Below are 24,907 nucleotides of genomic sequence, written 5' to 3' on the forward strand. Positions count from 1 at the left end.
GAGCTGCTGCAGATGACAGTAGTCTGTGGCCACAGGACCGGCAGAGTCACGTGAGGGGTCGGGGAGGGAGCCCAACGGTCGCCCAGAGGCTGGGTAGCAGGTTAGACCATGGTTGTGGCCTTCCGAGTGACCACGGTGAGAAGCGGCCCAATGGAACGGTGGGGCTCTGTCTGGGGTGAGACCCGGAGCCTTATGCCAAGCAGGCCTTGGCCTTCCTGGGAGAGGACGGGGGCTGGAGAGGGTGGGTGGTCACTCACCGTGGTGCGCCTTGAGGCATTGGGTCCTTGATTCGAAGGTTTTTGGCCAAAATCTCCACTCGGGGACCCTAGAGGGAAAACTACTGTCAGGCCTGGGCCCCGTGGAGCTCAGGGCCCAGGGGGAAGCAGGGAGCCGGGGGTGGGGGTGGGGGAATAAATGTGAACAGCTGAGACCGAGCAAGGTATCTGGGGCTGAAGAGGACCAGTCCCAAGATGAACCACATGCTACAGGGCTGAGCTCAGGATCCTTGGCCATAGTACCCACTGGGGGGTGGCCTTACCTGCTTGCGCATGATGTCTGTGGCCTGCATGACACACTTGGGCAGCAGCCCGTGACTCCGCGCCAGGATGGCTGCCTGTTCCAGGGACACACTCAGGGTGCTCCTGCAGTGGGGGAAGGAAGAGGTAAGATAATGACCACTTCCTGTCCACTACTTCCTGTCCATCTATTCCTGTCCACCACTTCCGGCCCACCACTGCGTCCCTTCCTCCCTGTGCCCTGTACCTCGGTTTCCCTAATTCTAACACATCAGGCTTCCCCTGAGACAGTGTGCCATCCCCTGCACTGTGAGACACTCAGCAGATTCTCTGGCCTCCACCTGCTGTTTTCCCCCCTCCATCCCTCCCCACAGCCAAAAGGACCACAAATGTCTCCAGACATGGCTGGTATCCCCAGAAGAGCAAAATCACGCCAGTTGAGAATTCCTGGGTAGCTTCACACTGGCTTCATAGTTACAAGGAGCCAGCAGCTCCCCTGGACAACGGCAAGATAACCCACTCATGGTGAGTATCTCCCTTCTGAGTGGGCTAGAATCAGAACATGCACAACCCTCCCGGGCTCACTGACCTCAGCCACTACATTTCACCAACAGGTAAGCCGAGGCCCAGAATATGGGCACTGAAGCACCCAGATTTGAACCCACCCTCCCACCTCTGTGTGTGAGCCTCCAAATACCCAGAGCCTACCCAGCCCCCCTATGTCCCATCTGGCCTTGGCTCAGGCTCACCGCTGCATGCCGGTGCCACACATGGTGATCTGGCACGCTCCCAGGCGGTAGCAGAGCTCCGAGGAGATGGGGATGAGACCGGTGCCTAGGCTCCCAGCAGCTCCAGCTTTGGGGTGCACGAAGGACTTCATGAGACGATAGAGTTCATCCAGGGCATTGATGGGACGTATCAGCTGCAAGAGATGTCGCAGGTGTCCAGGAAGTCCGCAGCCCCAAGACTTTCACTGGCCTTCCCTGTCATCCTTGTAATCCAGCTGTTACACAGCTGTCTCCCCCATGTTGCTTTTGGAGCTCAAGAATCATCTGTAGCTCCCACTGCCCTGAAGTTGATGTTTAGCGTTTACTGTTTCAATTCTGACTTTCCAAGATGGCTCTTCCCTTGCCAAGTGCAGCCCCACCTAAGCCTAAGTGGGTAAACCTCTTTTATGCTCCCTAAACCTGTCACGCTAGCTCAAGTGGCCTCTCCAGAGGGCAAGCCTTTCCTTATGCCCAGCCTTCCTCAACCATGTGCATTAGGATGTTCTGGTCTGGAGCCAACAGACTACAAAATCCCCACACTCCTCGGAGCTCACAGCTTGAGCCCCAAGACCAGTTCCTCACAATCTGTTCCAAGTTCAAGGCCTGCCTGGGCCTGGGGAACCAGGACAGAGAGATGCATTGTGGGTGAGAGGCAGAAACCACTCAGGCCTACCATGATGCAATGGAACTGACCCTCGGCTAGATCTTGGACCATTCCAATCCTCTACTGGCTTCTCTACACGGAAGCCTCTATTTTATTATTTATTTATTGTTGTCCTTAGACGGAGGACCGACAAGGTGCTAAACTCAAGAACAGACACGACACTCGCTCTTCCCCAAAAGGCCAAGAAGTGACAAAGCCTCCCGTTTTAATGGAGAATTTTTGATTTCTAAATGCCTGGCAACAACCTGAAGCAAAAGGAATACTGTGTGAATTCACACTTGGCCTGACAGTCAACACGCTGATCCTTAGGGGTCTCAGCTCAAGAATTATGACAAAGTGCTCATGAGAGAGCCCCCAAGCAAAGGGCCAGCAAGAGCATGTCACCCAAGGAAGTCCTAGGACAGGGGTTCCCAACCTTCCTAAGGCTGCAGCGACCCTTTAATTCAGTTCCTCATGCTGTGCTGACCCCAACCATAAAATTATTTTCATTGCTATTTCATAACTGTAATTTTGCTACTATTAGGAATCAGAATGTAAATATCTTTAGGTCTTTAGGTGACCCCTGTGAAAGGATCATTTGACCCCAAAGGGGTTGTGACCCACAGGTTGAGAACCTCTGTCCTGGGAGATGGACGCAAGCTGGCAGGTGCTGTGGGGTTTTTCTGGGGGCGGGGGGAGGCTTCTGAGTCAGATTCTGTTCAGGGCTGACTCAGTCTGGAGGGACCCTGTCCCGAGTGTCCGCACCCTGCCCAAGCTTCTAGGAACAGCAGCACACCTGGTCGATCTTCACAGCTGTGGTGCCGGCGTCTGTGGGGAGGTTGGACCGTTCCAGGTAGAATGCCCTGAAGGAGACAGACGGGGCCAAGGATCACATGTGGGCGCACACGCATACTCTGGCCATGCCCCAGCCCGGGGCCCCAGCCCTACGGCTACAGCTCTGCGTCCTCCCCAGACTCTCAGAAGGAAGTCACCGAGTGACTGCGGGCTGTATGTACCAACTGTCACCTCCAGCTGAAAACAAGAAAGAGTCTCTGGCTTCAATGCCACCTCTGCCTGACTGCCCTGGTCAACATCCCCATCCCCGCTTTCTCCTTTCTGAACATCTCCAATTGGCACAAAACTGCTCTGGGTTTACAAGCTTGTGTTTTTTTCTCCCTCCAAATCCTTCTAGGTGGGCCAACCAGAAAGCACTAGCCCTTTTAACCAGAGTCCTTGTCACCTGCCACACACAGCAAAAAAGCCACAAAGGATTTAGGAAGATATTGTCTTGGCTGTGTGTGAATAAAACTTTATTTATACACAAGGGATGGGCTGGATTTGGCAGCCCAGCCTTGACAGAACACGTGTTCACAAAGAACTGGACTGATTTCCGAGTGCCAGGGCAGTGCAGGGCCCACAGAAAGTCTCCATGAACACTCTGAGCAAAGGATGGCTAATCAGACAGGCACAGGACAGACAGACGGCAGCACCAATTAAGGTGTAAATTGTGCCTGGGTCTTACTGCCTAGCGAATGTACGGAAGCTTCATTTTCCAATTTGCAAATGGTCATAGGGGACCTGGGAAGAGAGTTCCCTGCCTCTTGATATTGCAGAGAGGGCTATGAGACAGAGCTCAAGAAGGGCCATGGTTGGGAGTCCGGTACAGGGTCTGGTGAAGGTGAGATTGTGGGTGTGATGGAGTGTAGGGAGTGCAGTTGTGGGAGTGGCTGTGGGCGGCTGGAGTCAGATCTTCGCTGCTTTCCTGGACAAAGTTCTGTCTCCTGCCCTCTCTACTTCTCTCTGGAAGTTTTCCTCAGAGAAGGACCCAGTGCTAGGAGCCCAAGGATCCCATTAGCAACCCTTCCTGCACAGGGAGGAATAGGCCAGAGACTAGGCTCATCTGGCTGTGTGACCTGGGGCAGGATGCATGGGCCTCAGCATGCTCAGTTGTACAATGGGTTAGCAGCGGCCTCTGTGCAGGCTGTTGTACCAGAGGGAGTTGGGCTTGCCCATGGCTTTGCAGGATGTGTCCTTATCCCGCCGGCTCCCTCCCCAGGCCTCACCCCTCCCCCCACCGCCACCCCGCCGGCCTCCAGCAGCTACCTGAGCTTTCTGTAGTACTGCTGCACCTTCTCCAGGGACTGTGCGTTGATCTCCTGCTGCAGTTCTTCCGCAGCCTGACTGCCGGGGGGCGGCGGCCCTTCCACATTCTCCAGAGCTATGAGGGAAGGCGAGGGAGGGTAGGTGCTGGGCCCTAGGGTGCTCAGTGGCCTTGCCCGCCTCCCTCACCAGGTCCCCCAGCCTGGCCGCTCACCTTTTGTGAAGAGCACAGTGTGCAGCCTGAGGCTAGCCCCACCCTCCAAGCGAGAGGGCAGCCTGGAGAAGTGGAAGCCATCGAGGTAGAAGACGACCTTCAGCGCCTGCCTGCTGCCCTCGATGTGATAGAAGACGTTGGTGTCTGTGGAGGGTGAGGCAAAGCAGGCTGGCTCACTAGAGGCCCGAGGGGAGCCTGAGCAGAGCTGCACCAGAGCGGCATAGACCACCTTCCTCAGGGGCCAGAGTGGCACTCGAGAGGGCTAACCTTATACCTCCAGCGCTCTTGACTCATAGGGGTAGCCTTAGACCCTCCTGTCTTCCCAGCCTCAGGGTGGCATGTTGGGACTTCTGTTTCCACAGAATGAGATCTGAGGCCTCCTTACCCCAACATCCCAGAGAGGCAGCCTCAATCTCCCCCACCATGCTTAGCTCTGAACAGCCCCACATGGCCTCCAGACCAGCCTGTGATGGCCACCCCCCTCGCCTGTTTCCACAGTCTCTAGTTCCCCACTGATTTCCTCTTGGCCCTGACACTGACTCTGTCCCTGGGGAGAGCTGGCTGCAGTGTCTGGAGCCTCCCCAACTCTGTCCTGTGACTCCCTTGCCTGGCAGCTCAGAGCTCCTCTACCTGGCAAAAGGTTCAAAAGTGGGTCCTGTAGCTCATCAGCAGCCATAAGGAAGATATGGCTGACAAAATGTGACTCAGAGCCTGTACCTTTTCTATGCAGGCATCACTAATCAATCACCACATCTCCCTGAGACCAGCCTCCAAGTCAACTAAAGACTTCCCAAGGTATTTTGTTGTAGAAACAAGAGAAGCAGCTAACACACCCCTCCTTTTCCATGTGCTCCCCAAAGGCTGACTCTGAGACACACGTGAGGTCTGAAGCAGTGGAACCTGGTCAACTTGAGCTGCTAGGCCAGCAGCAGGGGAGAGCCAGGGGGCTCTGAGCAGCCTGACTCTCAGGGCAGGAAGGGAGAGCTCACTCACTGGCCACAGACGTCTCATCCAGCTGCTTAAAGGAGAAGGTGACATTGTCCAGCTCTGAGAGAGTCACCCAGATGTCCTCCAGCATGGTCCGTTCCTCCTTCTGCAGGGAGAGGATATGGTGAGGACTCAGATGCCACCCTGTCCTGGATCTCAATGGAGATGCCCATGCTTCTCATCTATGAGGCTAGCTGGGCTGTGGATGTCCTGAGTGTGACTCTGCGTGTGACATCCATCCCACCGCCTGTCATGTGCCCCATCTGGGTCAGAACTCATCTCTGCTCTGATTCGCTGTGTGGCCCCAATAAAGCCACACCAAGCACCATCCAAAACCCAGCTAACTCCATGAACATCTGCACTTCCTTTCTTGACCTCCCAGACCTGCTCTGCCCACCTTCCTCAAGGCTTTCCATATCCTGGTCCCCTAACTCCACCCACAGCATGACCAGGCCTGACAGGCCAGCCTGCCTCCCTCCAGCCTCCTGGCCAACACCCTCTTCCGGTCACTTCTCAGCAGGCCACACCAGAAGGATTCCTTCTCCATCCAGCTCCCTCCCCCACCCCCAGAGTCACACACACACCCAGAAGCTTCTGAGCTGCTTTTACCTGCAGACCACCCAACCAACCTTGCTTTCCCAGCCCCCTGCCTGCTCCTTCTGGCCACACAGGCCCCTGCTCAGGGCCTTTGCACATGCTGTTCCTTCCGAGTGTTCTTCCCCAGAGCATCATTCTGGCTGGCAGAGGCCATAGCTCAAAAGCTGCCTCCCCAGAAAGTCTGGCTTTGACCATTCCCTCCAGGGAAACTCCCAAGGCCTTTTCTTTTCTCTGCTTGATGTCTTCCCCCTCCTCTCAGTCTACTGCTAGGAAGTGAGCTCAGCGCTGGTGACATCATCAAATGGGCTGGGTCTCCTGTTCCATCCTGAGAGGAGTTTAGTGAGGGCTAGGATGGTGGGGGTGCTTTCTGGGCAGATCTGGAGACCAGAGGCAGTGCTCATCAGTGGCCAGCAGGGAGCGATCCAGGGCTGCACTGCCCATGGCCAGCTGTGGCAGCCTCTGGAGCCACTTGGGGGTACTGAAGCTGCTGTGGGGTGCTAACCAGCACCCCTGCCCACTACACCTGTATGAGATGCAAGTAACATTCGCCCCTCTGGACTCCTCAGCTGTCACAAGGCGCCTGCTCGTGGCTCAGAGCCACAGGTTTGTGCTATTTCTTTTTCTTGTCTGTCCGCCTCCCTTCCTCAGGACACCACAGAGCAGTGGTTCTCACCCTTCCAAATGCAGCTCTTCGTGTGGTGGTGACCCCCTAATCATAAAATTACGTTCGTGGCTACTTCATAACTGTAATTTTGCTACTGTTATGAATCGTAATGTAAATACTTTTGGAGACACAAGTTTGTCAGGGGGTCGCAGCCCACGGGTTGAGAACCACTGCCACAGAGCACAGGGACTATTGTTCACCCACAAACCCCCAGCTCTAACAGGAAACGCTCAGCAAATCACTACCACAAGAGCCCCGGGGGGATAAACAGGAGCTGAGAGAGCCTGCAGTAGCGTACCTCCCGCGCTGCCTGCCACGCCCCCCGGCCACTTACCACGGTGCCTGGCGCCAGCAGAGACTGCCAGTGCAGCAGGACACCGGTGGCCGCCACCTGCTCCAGCCACTTGCGGCTGGCATCTCGGCTGCTCTCCTCATACTCGCCATTGTTGTTGTATCGGTAGTCGAGGGCGGCCAGGAGCTGCTCCGAGAAGGTGCACACAGCGGCCACCAGAGCCTGACAGAAGACAGCGTCCCGGCGCAGCTGCAGCTCTGTGTCTGCGGGAGATGCAGGAGCCTCGGGGTGAATGGTCCTGTGCCAGCAGCACCTCCAACCTCAACCCCGACACTCAGGACCTGCCACACCCACAAGCGGCCAGTGGAGAATTCTGAACGCACAATTCAGATACCAAAAGCCAGTTTCCCAAAAATAAACTCTTCAAAAGCAGACAGATCCACTCCGAATCTCACTATCCCACTGCCCAATTATCTACTCCCTGAAGAAACACACGTGTGGTCCTTCCCAAGGCCATGTCCAAACCCTGCCCCATCTGTCCTGCCACGAGCCACGGGCCCTCTCAGCCTCGGCCACATGAACACAGCAGTGCTAAGCTGCACATTCAGGACCAGTCCTACGAATGCTCTCCCCGTGTGTCACCCCCCAGGCCCTGCCCTCAACTGGCATGACAGATGGATGGAGATATGGGCAATACCAAGCAGTTGGTCACTTGGGTGAGAAAAGGCATATATGGGACACGGACACACACACACACACACACACACGCACACGCACACGCACACGCACACGCACACGCACACGCACGCACGCACGCACGTGCACACACACACACACACACACACGCCCGTGCCTCCTGCAGCCCCATCCTCCACTCTTCCGGGGCGAGGCTCTTCTGACTAAGGGCCTACCTTTCTCACCCTCCGTCTTTTGCCCAGTGTCCCTGTCGACACCCATCAGGCCTAGTGTGGAGCACTGAACAGGGCTCCTGCTCCCAGGACCTGAGACTAGTCCCATGCCTGGTCCCAGAGGAAGAGGTGGGGTTCGAGTGGTTCTCGGTAAGGCTGGGAGCAAAGGCTGCCTCCCAGGGCAGGTGCAGGGCTCCAGTGAGACACTGTTGGCCAGCAGGGGGGACATTTTCTAGCCTGTGGCACCCACGGCGTCTCCCAGCGGCCCCGTCAGAGCCCGTTCTTACCTGTGCACTTCAGCAGAGCCAGGAGCAGCTGGTTCTTCCCATCTGGAAGGAGGAAGGAGAGGGGAGGAGGCTGAGCAGGGACAGCAGAGGCGGTGGCAGGTCAAGGCCTGCGGTGCAGGGGCTCTGGGCCCTCACAGATGCCCTGGTGCTGGAGCTGTGCTCGGGAGTAACGATGCATGCTGGGTAAGTCCCAGAGCCCCTGGACATCAGAGATGGAGCCCCCACTGCAGACCCTATCTGTCCCTGCGTCCCCATCACAGAGGGAAAGCCAACAGTGTTGTCTCTTGAGTCAGAGATCTCGCCCTCCAATGTGTCCACACGTTGCAGAGGCACAGGAACACATGTGGCCTCACCGGCAGACAGCCAAGTGCAGAGCTGCATGCGATTGTGCATGCACCAGGTGCAGCCCTGCCCTGCATGGAGAAGGCTCACGTCTGCCTGAAAGGGGTCAAGTACCTGGCCACTATCCTTCAGATTCTCTTGGGTCCAAAAATCCTCCAAGAAAACCTGAATGGCCTCTAGACCTAGCCACTGCGATCCTCTTCCCTAGTGAGATGCAGGGGATGTGCTCTGGCAGGGTGTGGGGACAGCATGAGCAGGAATAAGCCACTCAGTGAGGACATGGCTGTGTCAGGTGGTGTCCCATGTACCTGACTGATGTAACTGACTCATTTGTCCTCACAGCATCATGTGACAGAGGAAGGGTCGTGAGCCTGCAGCATTCACTAAGGAAAATGAAGGCCCAGAGAAGTCAAGGAAGGCACAGAAGTCGCACAGCCAAATGGCTAAGAAATGATTCCTTGCTGGTAGCCAGATCCCAGACTCATACTTCTGTTTAGAAACCAGAACAGCTTGGCTTGAGACAGCCATGCCTTTGTGGTTCCTTTGTCCTGTTCCAGCTGCCCCGGCCTGAGTCCTTCTAGCCTGGGAGTCCCTGACCCAGGTGCCCAAAGGCTCAAATAGAGATATCTCAAATTGAGATATGTGGGGTAGACATGAGTATAAGTACCTAATGTCCTCACTCCAGCATGGCCACAGAGCAGCTGGCTGCTAAGGTGTCAGGAAACGGCATTTTCCTGTATCACTGACAACCAGTGACCAGTGAGCTCTAGTCTGTGGCCTCGACGACAAATAAGGACCCAGATGGAATCCAGCTTTGGAAGTTGAGAAGGAATGAGTCCCCCAGGCCAGCCCCTGACTGCAAGAAGCCTCAGTACGAGTGGCCCCATTTCCAGGGCTCCTCCAGCCACACAGACAGGAAATTCACTAGAAACGGCCCTGCTGCTCTGTCCCTCCCTAGACGTGAAGACAGGGCCACATGGATAGGCCCATTTCCAGACAACAACACAGTCTGCATCAGAATCAAAGGCCACCAACATGTGTGACATCCTCCCCACCCCTGACCTTCCACATATCGCTGGATGTTGTCCACCAGGGTCTTGATGGAGCTGGGCAGGTTCCAAGGGTCCTCCTGGATGCTGATCTGGATCAAGTTCCGCCCACGGACCGTGCACTCCTCTTTTTGCTTGAACTCTGGGACAACAAAGTGACATGAAGGTGTGAGGTCAGGAGAGGGATGGAGGCAGCTCTGAAGAATGGCGGCACAAAGGCCTGTGTCCCATCACCAGATTACAAAACTCACTACCATAGATCAAGGAAACCGACAGGACTCATGGTCTTAGCTGGTTGTGGAGGGCAAAATTACGGTAAGCATCACAAACTGCATCTGCGACAGACACTGTTAATCGGTCTCGGCACTCCCTCTTTCTAGTCCCCCCACAGCTACAACCAACCCAGTACAGACATTACAACTCGATCACAGCTGGTTCTCCTAGAACTGGAAGCTGTAGCTACAGGCTTTTCAGGTATTACCTCCTCACAGCCACAACCAAGCTGGCAGATGAGTGGTAACCAAGTAGCCTTTCCCTACACAGAAGCAGCAGCCCAGGCATGGAGCAGGCAAGATGAGAATTATCTAAGGTCAGGCAGGCAGGCTGTGAAGCCACTGAATCTGCCCTGAGCAGAGCCAGTCAAGGGTCAGGCAGGCAATCAGCCTGTTCAGGTTTCTGAGACACCTGTGGCTGTCCCCTCCTTGCCACCTCTGACTTCAGAGGCCCATCACTAGGGAAACGCTCCTGAGACACAGGAGGGGCCATCCAAGGCTCCCCATTCTTTGCCTCTCCTGCCCTATGGTGGCCACCTGAGTCCAGTCTCTCATACACAGCAGGTAACCCCAGAGGTCAGGAAAGCACTGACTCCTCTTAGAGTCACGGTGTACAGAGCAGGCTGGAATAAGCTGGAATCAATTACTGGTGCCTAGTCGAAGGAATGGACAGGTGGATAGGTGGGTGGCGAAGTAGATGTGAGTTTGTGGGTAGATGCTGAATGTGGGTAGATGGATGGATGGATTGCAGATGGATAGGTGGATGTGGGTGGTAGACAATGAGTAGGCAGGAGGATATAGGTAGGTGGGTGAAGGGTATATACAAATGCATGGATAGAGGGTGGATGATGATGGAGAATGGATTTTCACAGAGGGTAGGTGAATGTATATAGATGGATGGAAAGTAGACGAGTGGGTGGGCAGATGTATGGATGTATGGATGGATGGACGGATGGATGGATCGTTAGTAGGTGAATGTGTACAGTTAAATGGATAAGTGGATGTGGGTGGTTGTGTGGGTAGGTAGATGGATGGATGGATGACATGTGAATCTGTATAGGTAGATGGACAGATGGATAAGTGGTAGGTAGATAAATGGAGAGTGGTATGGATGGATGGTATATGAATGTGTACAGGCAGATGCATAAGTGGTGTGGGTTGGATGTGTGGGTAGGCAGAAGATAGAAGGTAAATGATAGTGGGTGGGTGGGTGGGTGGATGGGTGGATGGATGGATAGTGGGTGGATATATGGATGGAAGGGTGGGTGGGTGGGTGGGTGGATGGATGGATTGGATAGATGGATGGATGGATGGATGGATGGATGGATGGATGGATGGATGGATGGTGGGTAGGTGGTGGGTGGGTGGATGGATGGATGAATGTGTACAAGCAGATAGACAGGTGAATGTGTAGGTAGGCAGGTGGATGGAGGGTGGATGATGAAGGAGAGATGGATGGATGGAGGGCAGATCGGTAGGTGGATATGGGTGAATGTGTGGGTAAGAAGACAGATAGAAGGTGGATGATGGCGGGTGGACGGAGGGGTTGAATGGTGAGTGGGGAGATGTGTTAGATAGATGGATGCAGTGTGAACAGCAGGGAGGGAAGTGGCTACATGGCTTGAATGTGTGAGTGGGAGGACCTGGAATGCTCCTCTCTTCCTCTCCCCATCCTCTGGGGAAGGACTCAGTCTGATGCCAGGGAGGCCCTTGGCGCTTCTTTCCCTTGGGAATCTCTCCCAAGTAAGCTCTGAGCAGGCATCAGGACGGACGTGTGCACAGAACATTTTTGGTACTGTTTTCACCAGATTTGTGCCTTTGGTTTACTGCTAATTAGTGGTATATTGGTTTTTCAACTATATGGAGCTTAATATGGTACTTGTGAAACTAAATTTCTAGTAGGGAGTTTAGTTTTAAAACGTTACGTCAGTAATAAAAGGGACCACAAATAAAAATGATTAACACTGTGATGTGCACAAATTCTGTGAGCAAGGCTAAGTGAGGACAGCATGGGGACTGAGGTCATGCTCCAGGCTGTCCCCCGGTCCTCACCCCACAGGCCCAGGAAAAAAGAAAAAAATTCTCAGCTCAGTCTGAACAAACACAGGAGTGACCTGGCTCTGGCCTGCAGACTGGAACCAACAGGACCAAGACCAACCCAGGGGTATCACACAGATGAGGGACAGAGCCCAGCACGTGGCCATGTCCTGGGAAGTTCCCTCACCTTGCCAGCTGTGCTCCATGGGGAAATGCCTGGTCTCTTCAAACGCCCTGCTCATCACAGGGCCCTTGAGCAGAGCATGGATGGAATCCACCTAGGGACAAGAAGCTCCCGTGAGTATAGTAGGGACCTGCCACCCACAGCGTGCCCCCTCGCCCCAGGCTGATGACAGTGATCCAAGTGGGACAAAGGTCCTACCTGGTTGAAGAGATGCTCCAGGCAGCCATGAAGTTTGTCCTGCTTGTCAGATGGGATGCGCATGTCACAGGGCAACTCATCCCCTGGTGCAAAGGAAGGACCACAGCCATCAGCTCGGCTGTCCCACCCCCACCTTCCCAACTGTTTTCCTGATGAGTTACCATGGCCACAGGGCCGCAGACCCACAGCGAATGTGAATCTGACAATCCCAGGCCCAAGCCAAGCCCCTGGACAGAGACTTCACCCCTGTGAGCCTCAGTTTTCTGGGAAACTTGTCCCATCCCATGATGCTGAGGAGCACGATAAAATGCAGCCGAACAGCCCCGGGTGCCCAGAGCAGCCTCTCCACCACACACTCCCCAGCCAAGTCCCTTTATCCAAGGCCAGGCTCCCATGGCGCTGCCTGCTCACCCGATCCCATCTCATCACTGCCCAGGTAGGAGCTGTTGCTTCTCACGCTGGTGTACGACAGGACAGAGTCACGATTGCTGTTACATTCACTGCAATGGGACAAGACACACCCTGAGTCACCCTCAGCCCAGCCCCTGGAACCCACCTACTGGGGTGCAGACAAAACCCCTCGCCTTGGACGGATGCCTGGCTAGAGGCAGCATGAGACCGGTCCAGCTTGGCTGGCCTCCCAGGTCTGAGGTAGGGAGACTCATTCGGGCCCCAACTCAGAAACACAGATGGGGGACCGTCTTCACTCAGGTGTCTCAGTGTCGTCCAGGTTTCTGAGCATCTCACTGCTCTGACAAGCTCTGGACACACCAGCCCACACCACACTTGATTTAAAAAAAAAAAAAAAGAACTCAGCAGGACAAGGGAGCAAGAAGCCACCTTGCTGGGCTGGAGAGATGGCTCAGTGGTTAAGAGCACTGGCTGCTCTGCCAGAGGACTCAATTCCTAGCACCCACATGGCAGCTCACAGCTGTCCATAACTCCTTTTCCAGGGGATCTGATTCCGACATACTTGCAGGCAAAACACCAACGTATATAAAATAAAACAAATAAATTATTTTTTTTAAAGCCACCTTGCCAACACTGCTCCAACAGCTTTTTGACAAAAGAAAAATCAGAACCAGAAATGTGAGAATGAAAACCGAGAGGTGGGGGAGTCTGAGACAATGCTCTAAGAACAGAATGCCAAAGCGGCCAGGACGTTCTGCTATAGAGACACCATGGAAGGTGGCCATGGGGACCAGGCAGACCTCGTGAACACAGGAAGGGGACTGGCACCAGGTGGGCTGGCATCAGCGTCCCCTCCATCCTGCGGCTTCAGACTCCGCCCACACACTGCAGGCGGAGACAGACTCTGACCCCCAGAGTCAGACACCACATGATTTCCCACTGGCGATCCTCCCACTTCTCTGTTATAATGAGGGTCACCTGTCACACCACAGGAAGTTCTGTTTGTTGTATGGTCACTAATTAGTACTCTGCTGGTATTTTCAGAATAAATTTAACATTTGCAGAAACATCACTCCCATCCTCAGAGGCAGAAAAACAAGAAAATGTCTGTCTTCCCAGATCTATGGAAGCCCCCGACACCACAGAACCCGTACGCTCCTACACTTGTGGACATATGAAGTAACACAGAATGAACGGTGTCTGTGTGTCAGGCTCGGAAGCCTCAGCTCAGGGCAAGGGAGCCAAGCAGGCATTCTGGAATGTTCTCTGAGAGGCTCAAATCCCCTGAACCTGCACCTCCACCCACCAAACACATAGTTAGCCCCGAGACTGATCCCCCTCCACCTGGAGAAATGTCACAGTCTCGACCTTCCCTCAAGTCAGAAGCCTCAGCCGTCCAGCAGCCTCCTTCAGGCCACACGCACCTGTAGGAGTCACGGTAGCTCATGGTGTCATGGCCCGAGTCTTCCTGCTCATCCTCAGATACCTTGAAGCACACTTTCTTGATGCCTCCATGGTCAGCCCTGTCCACTTCACTCTCCTCACTGACCGGGGGCGAAGAGGAGGTCTCCTCCGCCAAGGGTGGGTCACAGAGTGCAGCCGAAGTGGGCTCTGTGATGGTAGACAGCAGCCTGCCAGAGCAAGGTAAAGGCCTTGAAGGTGAGGACACAGGCCAGCGGACACCGCCACACAGCGGCTCAGCTTCACCTCATCTCTGACTCCTCAGAGAGCGGGGAGGAGAGCCACCCAGCCGCACCTCTCTCTCCCTTCAAGTCCCACCAGCCACTCCATGGGTGCTCAGTGCTGCCTCCTGCTGGACCTGGCTCTCAACACCTCACACAGGCTGGGGATGCGGTACCAGGCTCACACCTGTAATCCCAGCACTCTGGAGGCGGATATGCAGGGTCAAGAGCTCAAGGCTAGCCTCAGCTACATAGCAAGTTCTAGGCCAGCCTCAGCTCCATGAGGCTTTGTCTCAAAAGAACAAAAAAAAGTAAAAGTAAAAAAGAAACCCAGAGTCTGCAGGCAGAGTCCTCGGGCACAGCCACCCACTCTGCTGCTGCAGCAGGTCGGAGTCCTCGGACACAGCCGCCAACTCCACCGCTGCAGCAGGTCGGAGACCTCGGGCACAGCCACCCACTCTGCCACTGCGGCAGGTCGGAGACCTCGGGCACAGTCACCCACTCTGCCGCTGCGGCACACCACTGGCAGGTAATTTCACAATAAAACTTTTACTTAATTAAAGCGGGTGGCAGACAGAGTCTGGCCTCTGACGGACAGCTGCAATGAATATCAGTTAACAGGACAGGCTTTGCAGCTAGATGGGGTCCTGCTGGCCCTCTCACATGGACATTTCCTAGGTTAGAGGTAAGTTATTCCCTCTGAGTCTCTGTTTCCTCCTCTGGAAAACAGGGTAAATTCCAGATCTACGTGGCCGGCTGCTGTGAGGATGGTGTTGAAATATATAAAAGACACAGGGCATCACCTAGTCCTTGTAAGTGACTATAAGGCTGTAAGAATTTTAAATAAATGTGCCCACCAGGCGATATTGGGCAGTGTGTGGAGACAGTCTGGGCTGTCCACTGGAGGAAGATATCATGGTCCTGAGCAAGCAGAGGTCAGGCATGCTGGGAACATCCTACATGCCCAGGGGCCCCACAACACAGACCAACCGCCCAAATTGCCAGACCAAGGTAGGAGCCTTTCTTAAACTTGACTGTGAAGCTTTCACTGTACTACACAAAATTAGTTCCCCTCAGCAGTATCTGGGACCCAGCCTCACACAAAATTAGTTCCCCTCAGCAGTATCTGGGACCCAGCCTCACACAAAATTAGTTCCCCTCAGCAGTATCTGGGATCCAGCCTCACACAAATGGCCCTGACTGGGTCCAAAATGTTCCTTCCAGGTAGTGGACAGAGAACAGGTCCCTACGCTGGGCCAGACACCGTTTCTGGCTAATGCATTTCTCAGGTCTCTTCATCTACAATGGCTCCTGCTCCTCCTCCTGTCCCTCCTCCCCCTTCTCCTCCTGTCCCTTCTCCTCCACCTCCTCCTTCTCCTCCTCCTCCTCCTCTTCTTCCCTGCATCCTGAGCCTGGACATTTATTTGTTATATGCTATACAGAACTGCCTGTCCCTGGCTTTAGCCAAAAGCAAGCTCAAGGAGCAGTTTAGCCAAGCTCTAGCACCTCCTGAGTAGTGACCGTGGAACTAACTATCTCTGCCTAGGGCTGGCAGCTGCTGTGTGCATCACAACGTCCTATAGTAACAGGGACACCGGTTAGCGGCCCATTTTGCTGCAGTGTTAGGTCACAGAATCTCACAGGCAGGAGCTTTAGCCTCATGAGGACACTGCCTATGCCCCTCACTTCCTTAGAGCAGGCTCTCCTTGGGAAAGAAGAGACTTTCTGTTGTTGCAGATGCTCCAGGCACCTGGTGTTGTTACAGATGCTCTAGGCACCTGGTGGGTAGAGCCCAGGCATGCTGCATGGGACCCGAGGTGCTCAGGATGGTCACCATGAAGAATGATGTCTAGACTGCAGAGAGGCCTGGGCTGAGAAGCCCCATCTGCCCCGGGGCCAGGCCTCACCTATTGATCTGGGTGACATACTGCTTCATCTCCTTGAGGGCCACATCCAGCTTGGTGAAGAGCTGTAGGTACGCATCCTGGATCTCGCGGTCTTCCTGTTTGAGCAGAAAGCTCAGGCCCCGGTCTTGCTGGCTGGGGCCACCACTGGCTGACCCGAAGCTGCTGTCATTGAGGCCCTGGCCTTGAGAGTCCCCGTCCACTGCAGATGAGCATTTCCAGGACGGGGCAGCCATGGTGGTGATAGAGTGCTGAGTGTAGGCCATGGGGGTCAGGTGGCCTGCAGTGAAGGTGGGAAGCGCATTCAGAGACAGGCCCAGACGCAGAGAGAGGACCCCGCCTGAGCCTCTGAACAGAGGAATACAAACAGCAACTCTGACCTTGATGACACTCTCAGAAGAGAGTTGCCATTTCTTGATAATACATTTTAACTACTGAGATCTTTTCTGGTACTCTGGCAGCCATATTCTACCACGAGAGGCATCATGAAGGTAAGACTCAAACTAAAGATGGTCTACAGAAAGATAGGAACCTAGGTCCCTGATGACTAGGAAGCCACTAACACCATCCTGGACAGTGGCCTTTGGACATTTCCCTGTTTCCTCATCTGTAAGGTGAGATCTAATACAGTTTCTAACAGACACACGCAAGTACCTTGTTCTGGGTCAAGGCCGATGAGGGAGGGTTTGCGTCCGAAGCGGATGCTGAAGGACCTGCCCACCGAAGGGGTGGTCTTGGGGTAGGACACTTCCATGAGGTTGACGTGACAGTTGGTGGGGCAGAAGTCCAGGCCACACAGCGGGTGGGGCTCCAGGGGTGCCTGCTTGAAGGGGGGGCTGACCCTGCTCTTCAGCTGGGCTGCAAACTGAGAGACGGGGACAAGGGAGTGTGAGGTGGCGTCAGCGGTCCTGGAGTGCCCTGGAGCCACTTTGTCCTGGCCTAGAGCGACATTCCCGACGGGAGAAAACAGGAAAGCTGTGGATGAAGTGGGTCCCCGGAGTGTCTCTCGCAGGGACAGCCTGGCAGGGTCTGTGACACCGAGCACTGACATACACACTTCTCTCGATTCTAGCTGTTGTGACATCTTAGGAACCATGTCTCTTGACCCTCACTTAGGAGGTGCAGGTACGGTCACCTCCTCTACTACAAGGCTCGGGGCAGGGCAAGGCAAGGGACATGCGCAGAGCCAGGAGCACCCTGTGAGTCCATTTGGACAGGGGATGCTGCAGCTAGAGTCACAAGGTCACCATCCGGTCACCACCGGCGAAGGCCCAGCCTCACAGTGAAGCCCATACGGGCAATCAGATTCCCACGGGAATTGCTTAGGCACCTGGATACAAGTGTGCCTCAAGTTCACCCAGGACCGGCCCGTGACTGAGCCCATCAAGTTTAGTCTCATTCGGGTAGACTTGGCAAAGAAGCCGTAAGCGGAGTGTGGGCAGCAAGTACCTCCTGGTAGCAGGCGATTCTCTGGCTGATGCTCTCCAGCTTGGTGTCACAGATGTTATGGAACTCATAATGGGACATGGTGATAATGCCACTACTCATGGCCATGAGCCGCCCACAGTTCTGCACAAAGATGTTGTCATCTGCAGCAAAGGCCTCAAGGATCTGTGGGAGAGAAGACAACTACTGAGCATGCCTGGGTACCTCGGGGGCAGAGTGTCCTTGCCTGTAGGGACCCTTTTGGCACCACGCCACCCTAAGAGGTTGTACGGTGACACACCCATTTTGGAGAAAGGTCAAGTGAGGCTAAAAGGATAGTAACCATCCTCCCCAGTTCTGCAGCTGGTTGAGTACTGGGAAAAGGAAAAGATGCCAGGGCTCCAGGGCAAAGGAATCAGTTACCCAGACCTTGGGGCAGAAAAGAGCCTGTCAGGGTCTGAGGGGGCAGGCTAGGGGCAGGACTGGGCATGGGGCAGGGTGGAATGGGGATGGCTGGGGTGAGACCTTGGCAGCCAGGCGGAAGCAGCCGCGGGGCTCCACGATCCTCTCCAGCACGTGACATCTGGCTCCAGCTGTGCTGACATACTCGTAAACCACACCGTGCTCCAAGTGCACATTGTCCAGCGTCAGGCTGACCACAGCACCGTCCTCGTGTAGGCTCAGCTGGGGACCCAGGGACAGCAGGGGCAGGGCTGGAGGCCAGAGGGGCAAACCACACTGAGAACAGCACTGCGCCCTAGGAGCGAGACTGCCACCAGTCCCCTGGGGCGGGCCATGGTGGGGACACACACCAACAAGCATACTGTGGCTTCGCCTGCTTGCCGGTCCATTACCCCACCCACAGAGGAGTCCCTCCTGGAGTTGACCCAAGTGCCACATTCCCAGTGGAGGCTGACCCCACCTGCCCCCTTTGCTTCCACAGACAACAGGAAACTGCCAGTCTGGATCCCCACTGGATCCATAGAAGGGAGGAGACATTGTCTTTCTCAAGTAGATTGGCAGTTGCCAGGGCCACCGTGTAAAAAGCCAACCGAGAGGTGGAGACGTGAGAGGTGCTGGATGGAGACAGCGCCGAAGCCTGCTGACTCTATTCAGATGCCAGCGTGCTGAGCCCACACCTTCCTGTGATCCAGCTCCAGGAAGGATTTATGTGTTTAGGGCACATGGGGTGACCCCGAGAAGGTGACATCTGAGCAGACATCTGAGTGAAGGGAGGGCAGAGCCCCAGCAGCGCACACAAGTGTGAAGCTGGGGCAGAAGCACATTCAGCCAGACGCAGAGAGGAGAGCAGGCCGGAAAGAGAAGGGAGGCGGCATCGGGAGCCAGGCTGGCCCAGACCCCCAGGCTTTGGAAGCTGTGGTCAGATTTCATCTTGTCCCTGAGCAGGGAGAGGGCCACCAGAAGGCTCTGCTCTCATTTGTGAGGACACTGTGTGCGGCACGTGGCGGGGTCAATCAGGGAGAGGACAGAGCGCGAGCTGCTGCAATAATCCTGGAAAAATCCAGTTGCAAGCGGGGCAGTGGTGGTGGCGGCGGCGGCGGCGGCGGCGGCGGCGGCGCACGCCTTTAATCCCAGCACTCGGGAGGCAGAGGCAGGCAGATCTCTGTGAGTTCGAGGCCAGCCTGGGCTACAGAGCGAGATCCAGGACAGGCACCAAAACTACACAGAGAAACCTTGTTTCGAAAAACAAACAACAACAACAACAACAAAAAAAAAACACCAAAAAAAAAAAAAAAAGAACCAACCAGTTGCAGACCGAACCAGGACCAGTGAAGGTGGTGGGAACTGGTCAGACCTGGTTGCAGAAGGAAAGAGGGACAGAATGGGTGGAGAGGGCGCAGTAGGAACAGGGATGGAGGGGAGATAAGAAAGAGGCCAGAGGATCCAGAAGGATAAAGATGGATCAGAGGCAGGGTTTGGGAGAAAGCCAACTTCAGTCTGGGCCACAGTAAGTTTGTGGTGCCTGTCAACAGTCAGCAGAGGAAGTGAACTGACTGATAAGGGGCCAAAGGTGACTCCAGAGGGGACAGTGGCAGGTCATGATACGACAGTGGCCCATAGGAGACCCATAACCCATGAATCTGTCACACTGTCAGCAAGGGAGAACTGGGCTGTTATTAAGCAACCGACTCTTGAGTCAATGAGGAGAAATGGGAACAGTGTCATAAGGGTCCTCCGTGGACAGATGCTGGAGGAGTCAGAAAGACAGGGGTAGTCGGGACTTGGGCCAACCGGGCTGGGCCATCAGCCAGCAAGAGAATCAGGAGCTGAGGAGTGTGGGAAGTTTCTAGATGCTGAAATAGACATGTCAGTGGACTCTCCCTAGAGTCCCAGAAAGAAACATGGCCCAGTGAGACTCTCCTATGCTACGAGGCCTCCAGTGTGAGCTACAAAACTCACAGAGATCCGCCTGCCTCTGCCTCCCAAGTGCTGGGATTAAAGGCGTGCGCCACCACCTCCTGGCTTGCAACTGGTTTTTTTTCCAGGGTTATTGCAGCAGCTCCCTCTTGGTCCTCTCCCTGGAGGTCTACACTGAGCTGTAACAGAGCCAAGGAGACTGACACAGGGCTGCAGTCCTGAGGGCCAAATGGGATGGACCTGGGGACACAGAGGATCTGCCATTATGGTCGCCCCAAACTGAAGCTCCTCACATTCCCAGTCCCTTACCTGAGTCAGGTTGATCATCTTCCTGGGAGTCTTCATCAGGGGCACCCTGACTGGCCCGTGCCTGCTGAGCATCCTCATGGCTATGGTAGACCCACTGGTACAGACCCTGCAAAGAGCCTCTATCAGAAGACCAGCCTCCCACTGCTCAGAGGGGAAGGGACGGACCAAGACGGGTCTGATTCCTGTCCATGAGATCACCTCTGAAGAGACCTCCAAAATGTCTCTCTGGAACACTGGCCACACTCAGTCCTCAGTTTGGAACACAGGCTCCATATAGGAGCATGGGAGTATGGTTTTGAAAACACTACAGGCATAGGCAATATCCTCATCTCTCCTGCATCCTCAAGGCCAAGGAACATGTCTGGTACGTGACAGGTACTCAGTAAACACTTGCTGAGAGAATGAGTGTAGACATAAGGGTGACTGTCAATATCTACCAGAACCCAGGCCCCCAACCATACAAGAGTGATTTCTATGGTCACTGTGGCTTGTTGCACACAGCGTCTATTACACACTGCAGTTACAACCCTCCATTTGTAAAGGGGCCCTTCAACTCAGCTCAGCGAGGAAGACCTAGGCTGGGAGGGATCACGGCCCAGCTCAGTGCTCATAAGGGGCCTTTAAGCCGGTGCCCAGCCTCCCACCTTCTTGCTGGGTTCTCACCAGGGCCTCCTCCCGGTGGCTGCGGAAAGCCTGGAAGTGCTCCAGGACCTCGAGGGCGCCATCATTTGCCACACTGTTGCCATTGACTTTCAGGATACACTGGCCTGCACAGAGCCCAGCGGCCACGGCCTCGGAGCCTGGGGAACAGGAGCACATGAGGCCAGAGCCAGGCAGAGGAGCCACATCCAGGCTGCCCCTGCCAACAGCTGCATCTGTGAAGCTGTGCTGCCTCCCACATGCCAACCAGAGAGCTGCCACTGACACCTGCAGTGGGCAGGGCAGAGCTGGTGTCCCTACTTGGGGACAACCGGGCAGTTAGCCCAAGGTAGTATCTCATACACCTACCTTTCAGAAACCTGCATGACCTCATAGTGATGGACCAAAGCCAAGTGGAAGAGAGACACCAAAGCTACCTACCTTCAGGACACAGGCTCAGAAAAGCCAGGCCACAGCACAGCTGCTTGACTCAAGCCCATCCCCTCAACTCTACCACAAGGCCCAAATAGTAGCTCCTGACCCCGGGCTTCTGTGAGTTAACTGACAAGTCTAGAAATAGAAAGAAATGGCCAACTGCCTCCAGTTAAGAGATACGCAGGCCTTGAAGACCTTGGCCAGTGCAGGCCCCAGTCTCGGGTTTCCAACTGTGTCTCCGCCCTGCAGCCTGCAACACACTACCTCACTTCTCTGGGCCTCAATGTCCTCATCTGTGACATTTGTACACAACACATCTCTTTAAAGGACTCTATTAATCCCAGCACTTCGAGGCCAGCTTGGTCTACAGAGTGAGATCCAGGACAGGCACCAAAACTACACAGAGAAACCCTGTCTCAAAAAAACAAAAACAAAATAATAATAATAATAATAATAATAATAATAATAATAATAATAAATGTAAGTACAACTCTAAGCAGAAAGGAGAACATTTAAAATGCAAATGTTAAAGGGTGAGTCCCGGGTGTGAGGATGTCAGGAAGCCCAGCACCAGGGATCCTTGGCCTCATAGACAACAGAACAGCCCCTTAAACAACCCCTAAAGAAAAGCAGCCCAGACCACGGGGGCTTCAGATTGGTCACCCATGGATTCAATGTGGTCACAGAAGTGATTGGTGGGGCCTCCAAACTCAGAGTCCTGGTGCCTTATGAAATCCATGCCTGCCTGGCTGGGGGACATCCAGCCCATCTGATGCCGTGCCTTCCTTCCCCGCTTCCATCCCAGCACTCCATGCCTTCCAAGTGTTCCTTCTCCCCTCCTGCAACTGGCCTTTGCAGGTCCCAGCTAGAGCGACAGGTGCTGGGACACACGTCTCCTCGTGCACACAATGCAGCCCTGAGAGGCTCTGCACACCACGCTCCAGCTCACCTCTGCCCACAGCAAAGACATACGGCGGGGCTGCTCCTCGGATCTGGAAGGACAGGGCCTCTGGGTGGTCAGGGACTTTGATGGTCCTAGCAAGCACAGGGGCAGGGATAGGCCGTGAGAAGGAGGAGTGTAGTTCCTGTTCCCCTAGGAGTTCCTTTCCACCACCACCCTCCCCTGTCTCCAAGGCCTCTCGGAAATCAGCTCTGAATGGAACAGCACCTAGAAATGCAGTCAACCAGGTCCCTAAGGCACATGGTAAAGAGCCAAAGGCCATCCACCAAAGCAGAGAGGGACAGCGCCAGCTGAGAAGGTACCAGATATCAAGGGGAGGCACCAGCTGGGGGGTGGATATTAAAGGAAAGGCACCAGCTGGGGGGGTAGATATCAAAGGGAGGCACCAGCTGGGGGGTGGATATCAGGGGAGGCACCAGCTGGGGGTGGATATCAGGGGAGGCACTAGCTGGGGGGTGGACATCAGGGGAGGCACCAGCTGGGGGGTAGACATCAGGGGAGGCACCAGCTGGGGGGGGTTGATATCAGGGGAGGTACTATCTGGGGGGTGGATATCAGGGGAGGTACTATCTGGGGGGTATCAGGAGACATCTGGGGGGTGGACATCAGGGAGGCACCAGTTGGGGGGGTGGATATCAGGGAGGTACTATCTGGGGGTGGATATCAGGGGAGGTACTATCTGGGGGTGGATATCAGGGGAGGTACTATCTGGGGGGTGGATATCAGGGGAGGTACTATCTGGGGGGGTGGACATCAGGGGAGGCACCAGTTGGGGGGTGGATATCAGGGAGGTACTATCTGGGGTGGATATCAGGGAGGTACTATCTGGGGGTGGATATCAGGGGAGGTACTATCTGGGGGTGGATATCAGGGGAGGCACCAGCTGGGGGTGGATATCAGGGGAGGTACTATCTGGGGGTGGATATCAGGGGAGGTACTATCTGGGGGGTGGATATCAGGGGAGGTACTATCTGGGGGTGGATATCAGGGGAGGTACTATCTGGGGGTGGATATCAGGGGAGGTACCAGCTGGGGTGGCAGGAGTCATTCATCCTGTGCTGCTATGCAGCCCTCTGCTTCCCTGCCTCAGCCACGTCCCCTACCACAGTCTGACCCCTTCTCTGCCTCCCAGGCAAGCAGGACCCCCCTGCAAGCCTGTTCTCAGAACTGTAGACCGTGTTGACCTCCATCTCTGGCACCTAGCAGATAATCTTTACCTGTCACCTTTCCCTAAGTCTCCTCCTCCTTACAGGAAATAGTCTAAACTAGTCGTTCTCAACCTTCCTAATGCTGCAACCCTTTAATACAGTCCCTCGTGTTGTGGTGACCCCCAACCACAGAATTATTTTCATTGCTACTTCATAACTGTCATTTTGCTAAAGTTATGAACTGTAAGGTAAATCTCTGTGTTTTCTGATGGTCTTAGGCAAACCCCATGAAAGGGTCACCTACCTCCCAGCTGAGACCCACTGGAAAGGCTCCACAGCTTACAGCCAACATTTCCATCAATCACAGGAACAATGGCACCAAATGCACACTCTTCAAATAGAAGAATGTCCACTGCCCCCACATTAGACATGGTCCACCCTGACCCCCCACATTAGACATGGTCCACCCTGACCCCCCACATCTAGACATGGTCCACCCTGACCCCCTACATCTAGACATGGTCCACCCTGACCCCCACATCTAGACATGGTCTACCCTGACCCCCCACATCTAGACATGGTCCACCCTGACCCCCACATCTAGACATGGTCCACCCTGACCCCCCACATCTAGACATGGTCCACCCTGACACCCCACATCTAGACATGGTCCACCCTGACCCCCCACATCTAGACATGGTCCACTCTGGCCTGTAAGCTGGGCAGCTGCCAGCTTGCCACCTGCTTCCACCTGCAGCCCCAGGGAAGCGTCCATCTCCAGTGGCCATCCACGGGGCCTTGCCACGGGCATAAAGAACCACAGGGCCTGGCCTGTGGCCTTGCCCACCTCTCCTCTCTCCCACTCCACTCCAACACCTCCCTGCCTCTGTCCCTCCATCCTGCCGTAAACACTGTGACCTGAGGGTCTTGGCACCAATGTTTCCTCCTCCCAGAGCCCTCATGCCCCAGAAGTCCCCTTAACTCTCTGTCATCTCTGAGAGCCATCACAGTCCCCAGTGACATCTCTCTGGCCACCGTTTCTCTGCACACTCTGTCTTCTTCAACCACACAGATCTACCGCCACCCGACTGATCACCACCAACTCGGCACACACCTCACCCCTGTCCTGTGTACCTGTCACCTGTCCACACGCCAATTCACCTGAACCTGTGGAAGGTAGGAGCTGTATCCACCCTGACGGGCCTGTGTCCCCAAGCCTGAGACGCCACTCACACACGTTCACTTGGGACACCTGATATCAGACTAACAAAAGTAACAGACCCAACCAAGGGGACCAGGGAGACCTGCGTCAGCCTTGGGGTCACACTCACTCTTTGGCCTTGGTGGCCACCAGGAGGCGTAGCGGGCGGCGGGAACAGAAGGATTGGTTGAGGATGGTCTCCACCTCAGAGAAGGGCCGCAGGAACACCAGGTCCTCGTTGATGGAGTAGATCTTCCTCCCCACCTGCAGGCCAGCCATCTGGAGGGACAAGCACACGTATCACTGACCTCCTGCTTCGCTGAGGAAGCTGGAATGTTCCAGAAGCTCCGGGAAACT

The 24,907-nt window shown here is 55.0% G+C and overlaps 1 protein-coding gene across 1 annotated transcript in view; it reads right to left on the minus strand.

Annotated features, from left to right (window-relative positions):
- Window positions 1–24,907, minus strand: part of Prex1 (phosphatidylinositol-3,4,5-trisphosphate dependent Rac exchange factor 1) — a 155,475-nt gene that overhangs the window by 2,570 nt on the left and 127,998 nt on the right. The window contains exons 18-39 of the mRNA XM_028868545.2: window positions 24,681–24,829; window positions 22,190–22,275; window positions 20,830–20,966; window positions 20,167–20,272; window positions 18,004–18,191; window positions 17,503–17,664; window positions 16,708–16,918; window positions 16,057–16,333; window positions 13,892–14,098; window positions 12,468–12,556; window positions 12,057–12,139; window positions 11,862–11,952; window positions 9,379–9,507; window positions 7,975–8,016; window positions 6,822–7,042; window positions 5,233–5,332; window positions 4,240–4,383; window positions 4,029–4,143; window positions 2,722–2,788; window positions 1,265–1,437; window positions 539–641; window positions 258–325 (exon numbers count right to left, since the gene is read on the minus strand). Of these exons, the coding sequence (XP_028724378.1) occupies window positions 258–325; window positions 539–641; window positions 1,265–1,437; window positions 2,722–2,788; window positions 4,029–4,143; window positions 4,240–4,383; window positions 5,233–5,332; window positions 6,822–7,042; window positions 7,975–8,016; window positions 9,379–9,507; window positions 11,862–11,952; window positions 12,057–12,139; window positions 12,468–12,556; window positions 13,892–14,098; window positions 16,057–16,333; window positions 16,708–16,918; window positions 17,503–17,664; window positions 18,004–18,191; window positions 20,167–20,272; window positions 20,830–20,966; window positions 22,190–22,275; window positions 24,681–24,829 (2,948 nt within the window). The remainder of the gene's footprint in view (window positions 1–257; window positions 326–538; window positions 642–1,264; window positions 1,438–2,721; window positions 2,789–4,028; window positions 4,144–4,239; window positions 4,384–5,232; window positions 5,333–6,821; window positions 7,043–7,974; window positions 8,017–9,378; window positions 9,508–11,861; window positions 11,953–12,056; window positions 12,140–12,467; window positions 12,557–13,891; window positions 14,099–16,056; window positions 16,334–16,707; window positions 16,919–17,502; window positions 17,665–18,003; window positions 18,192–20,166; window positions 20,273–20,829; window positions 20,967–22,189; window positions 22,276–24,680; window positions 24,830–24,907) is intronic.

The sequence above is a fragment of the Peromyscus leucopus genome, chromosome 4 (assembly GCF_004664715.2).
Source record: "Peromyscus leucopus breed LL Stock chromosome 4, UCI_PerLeu_2.1, whole genome shotgun sequence".
Lineage (NCBI taxonomy): Eukaryota > Metazoa > Chordata > Mammalia > Rodentia > Cricetidae > Peromyscus > Peromyscus leucopus.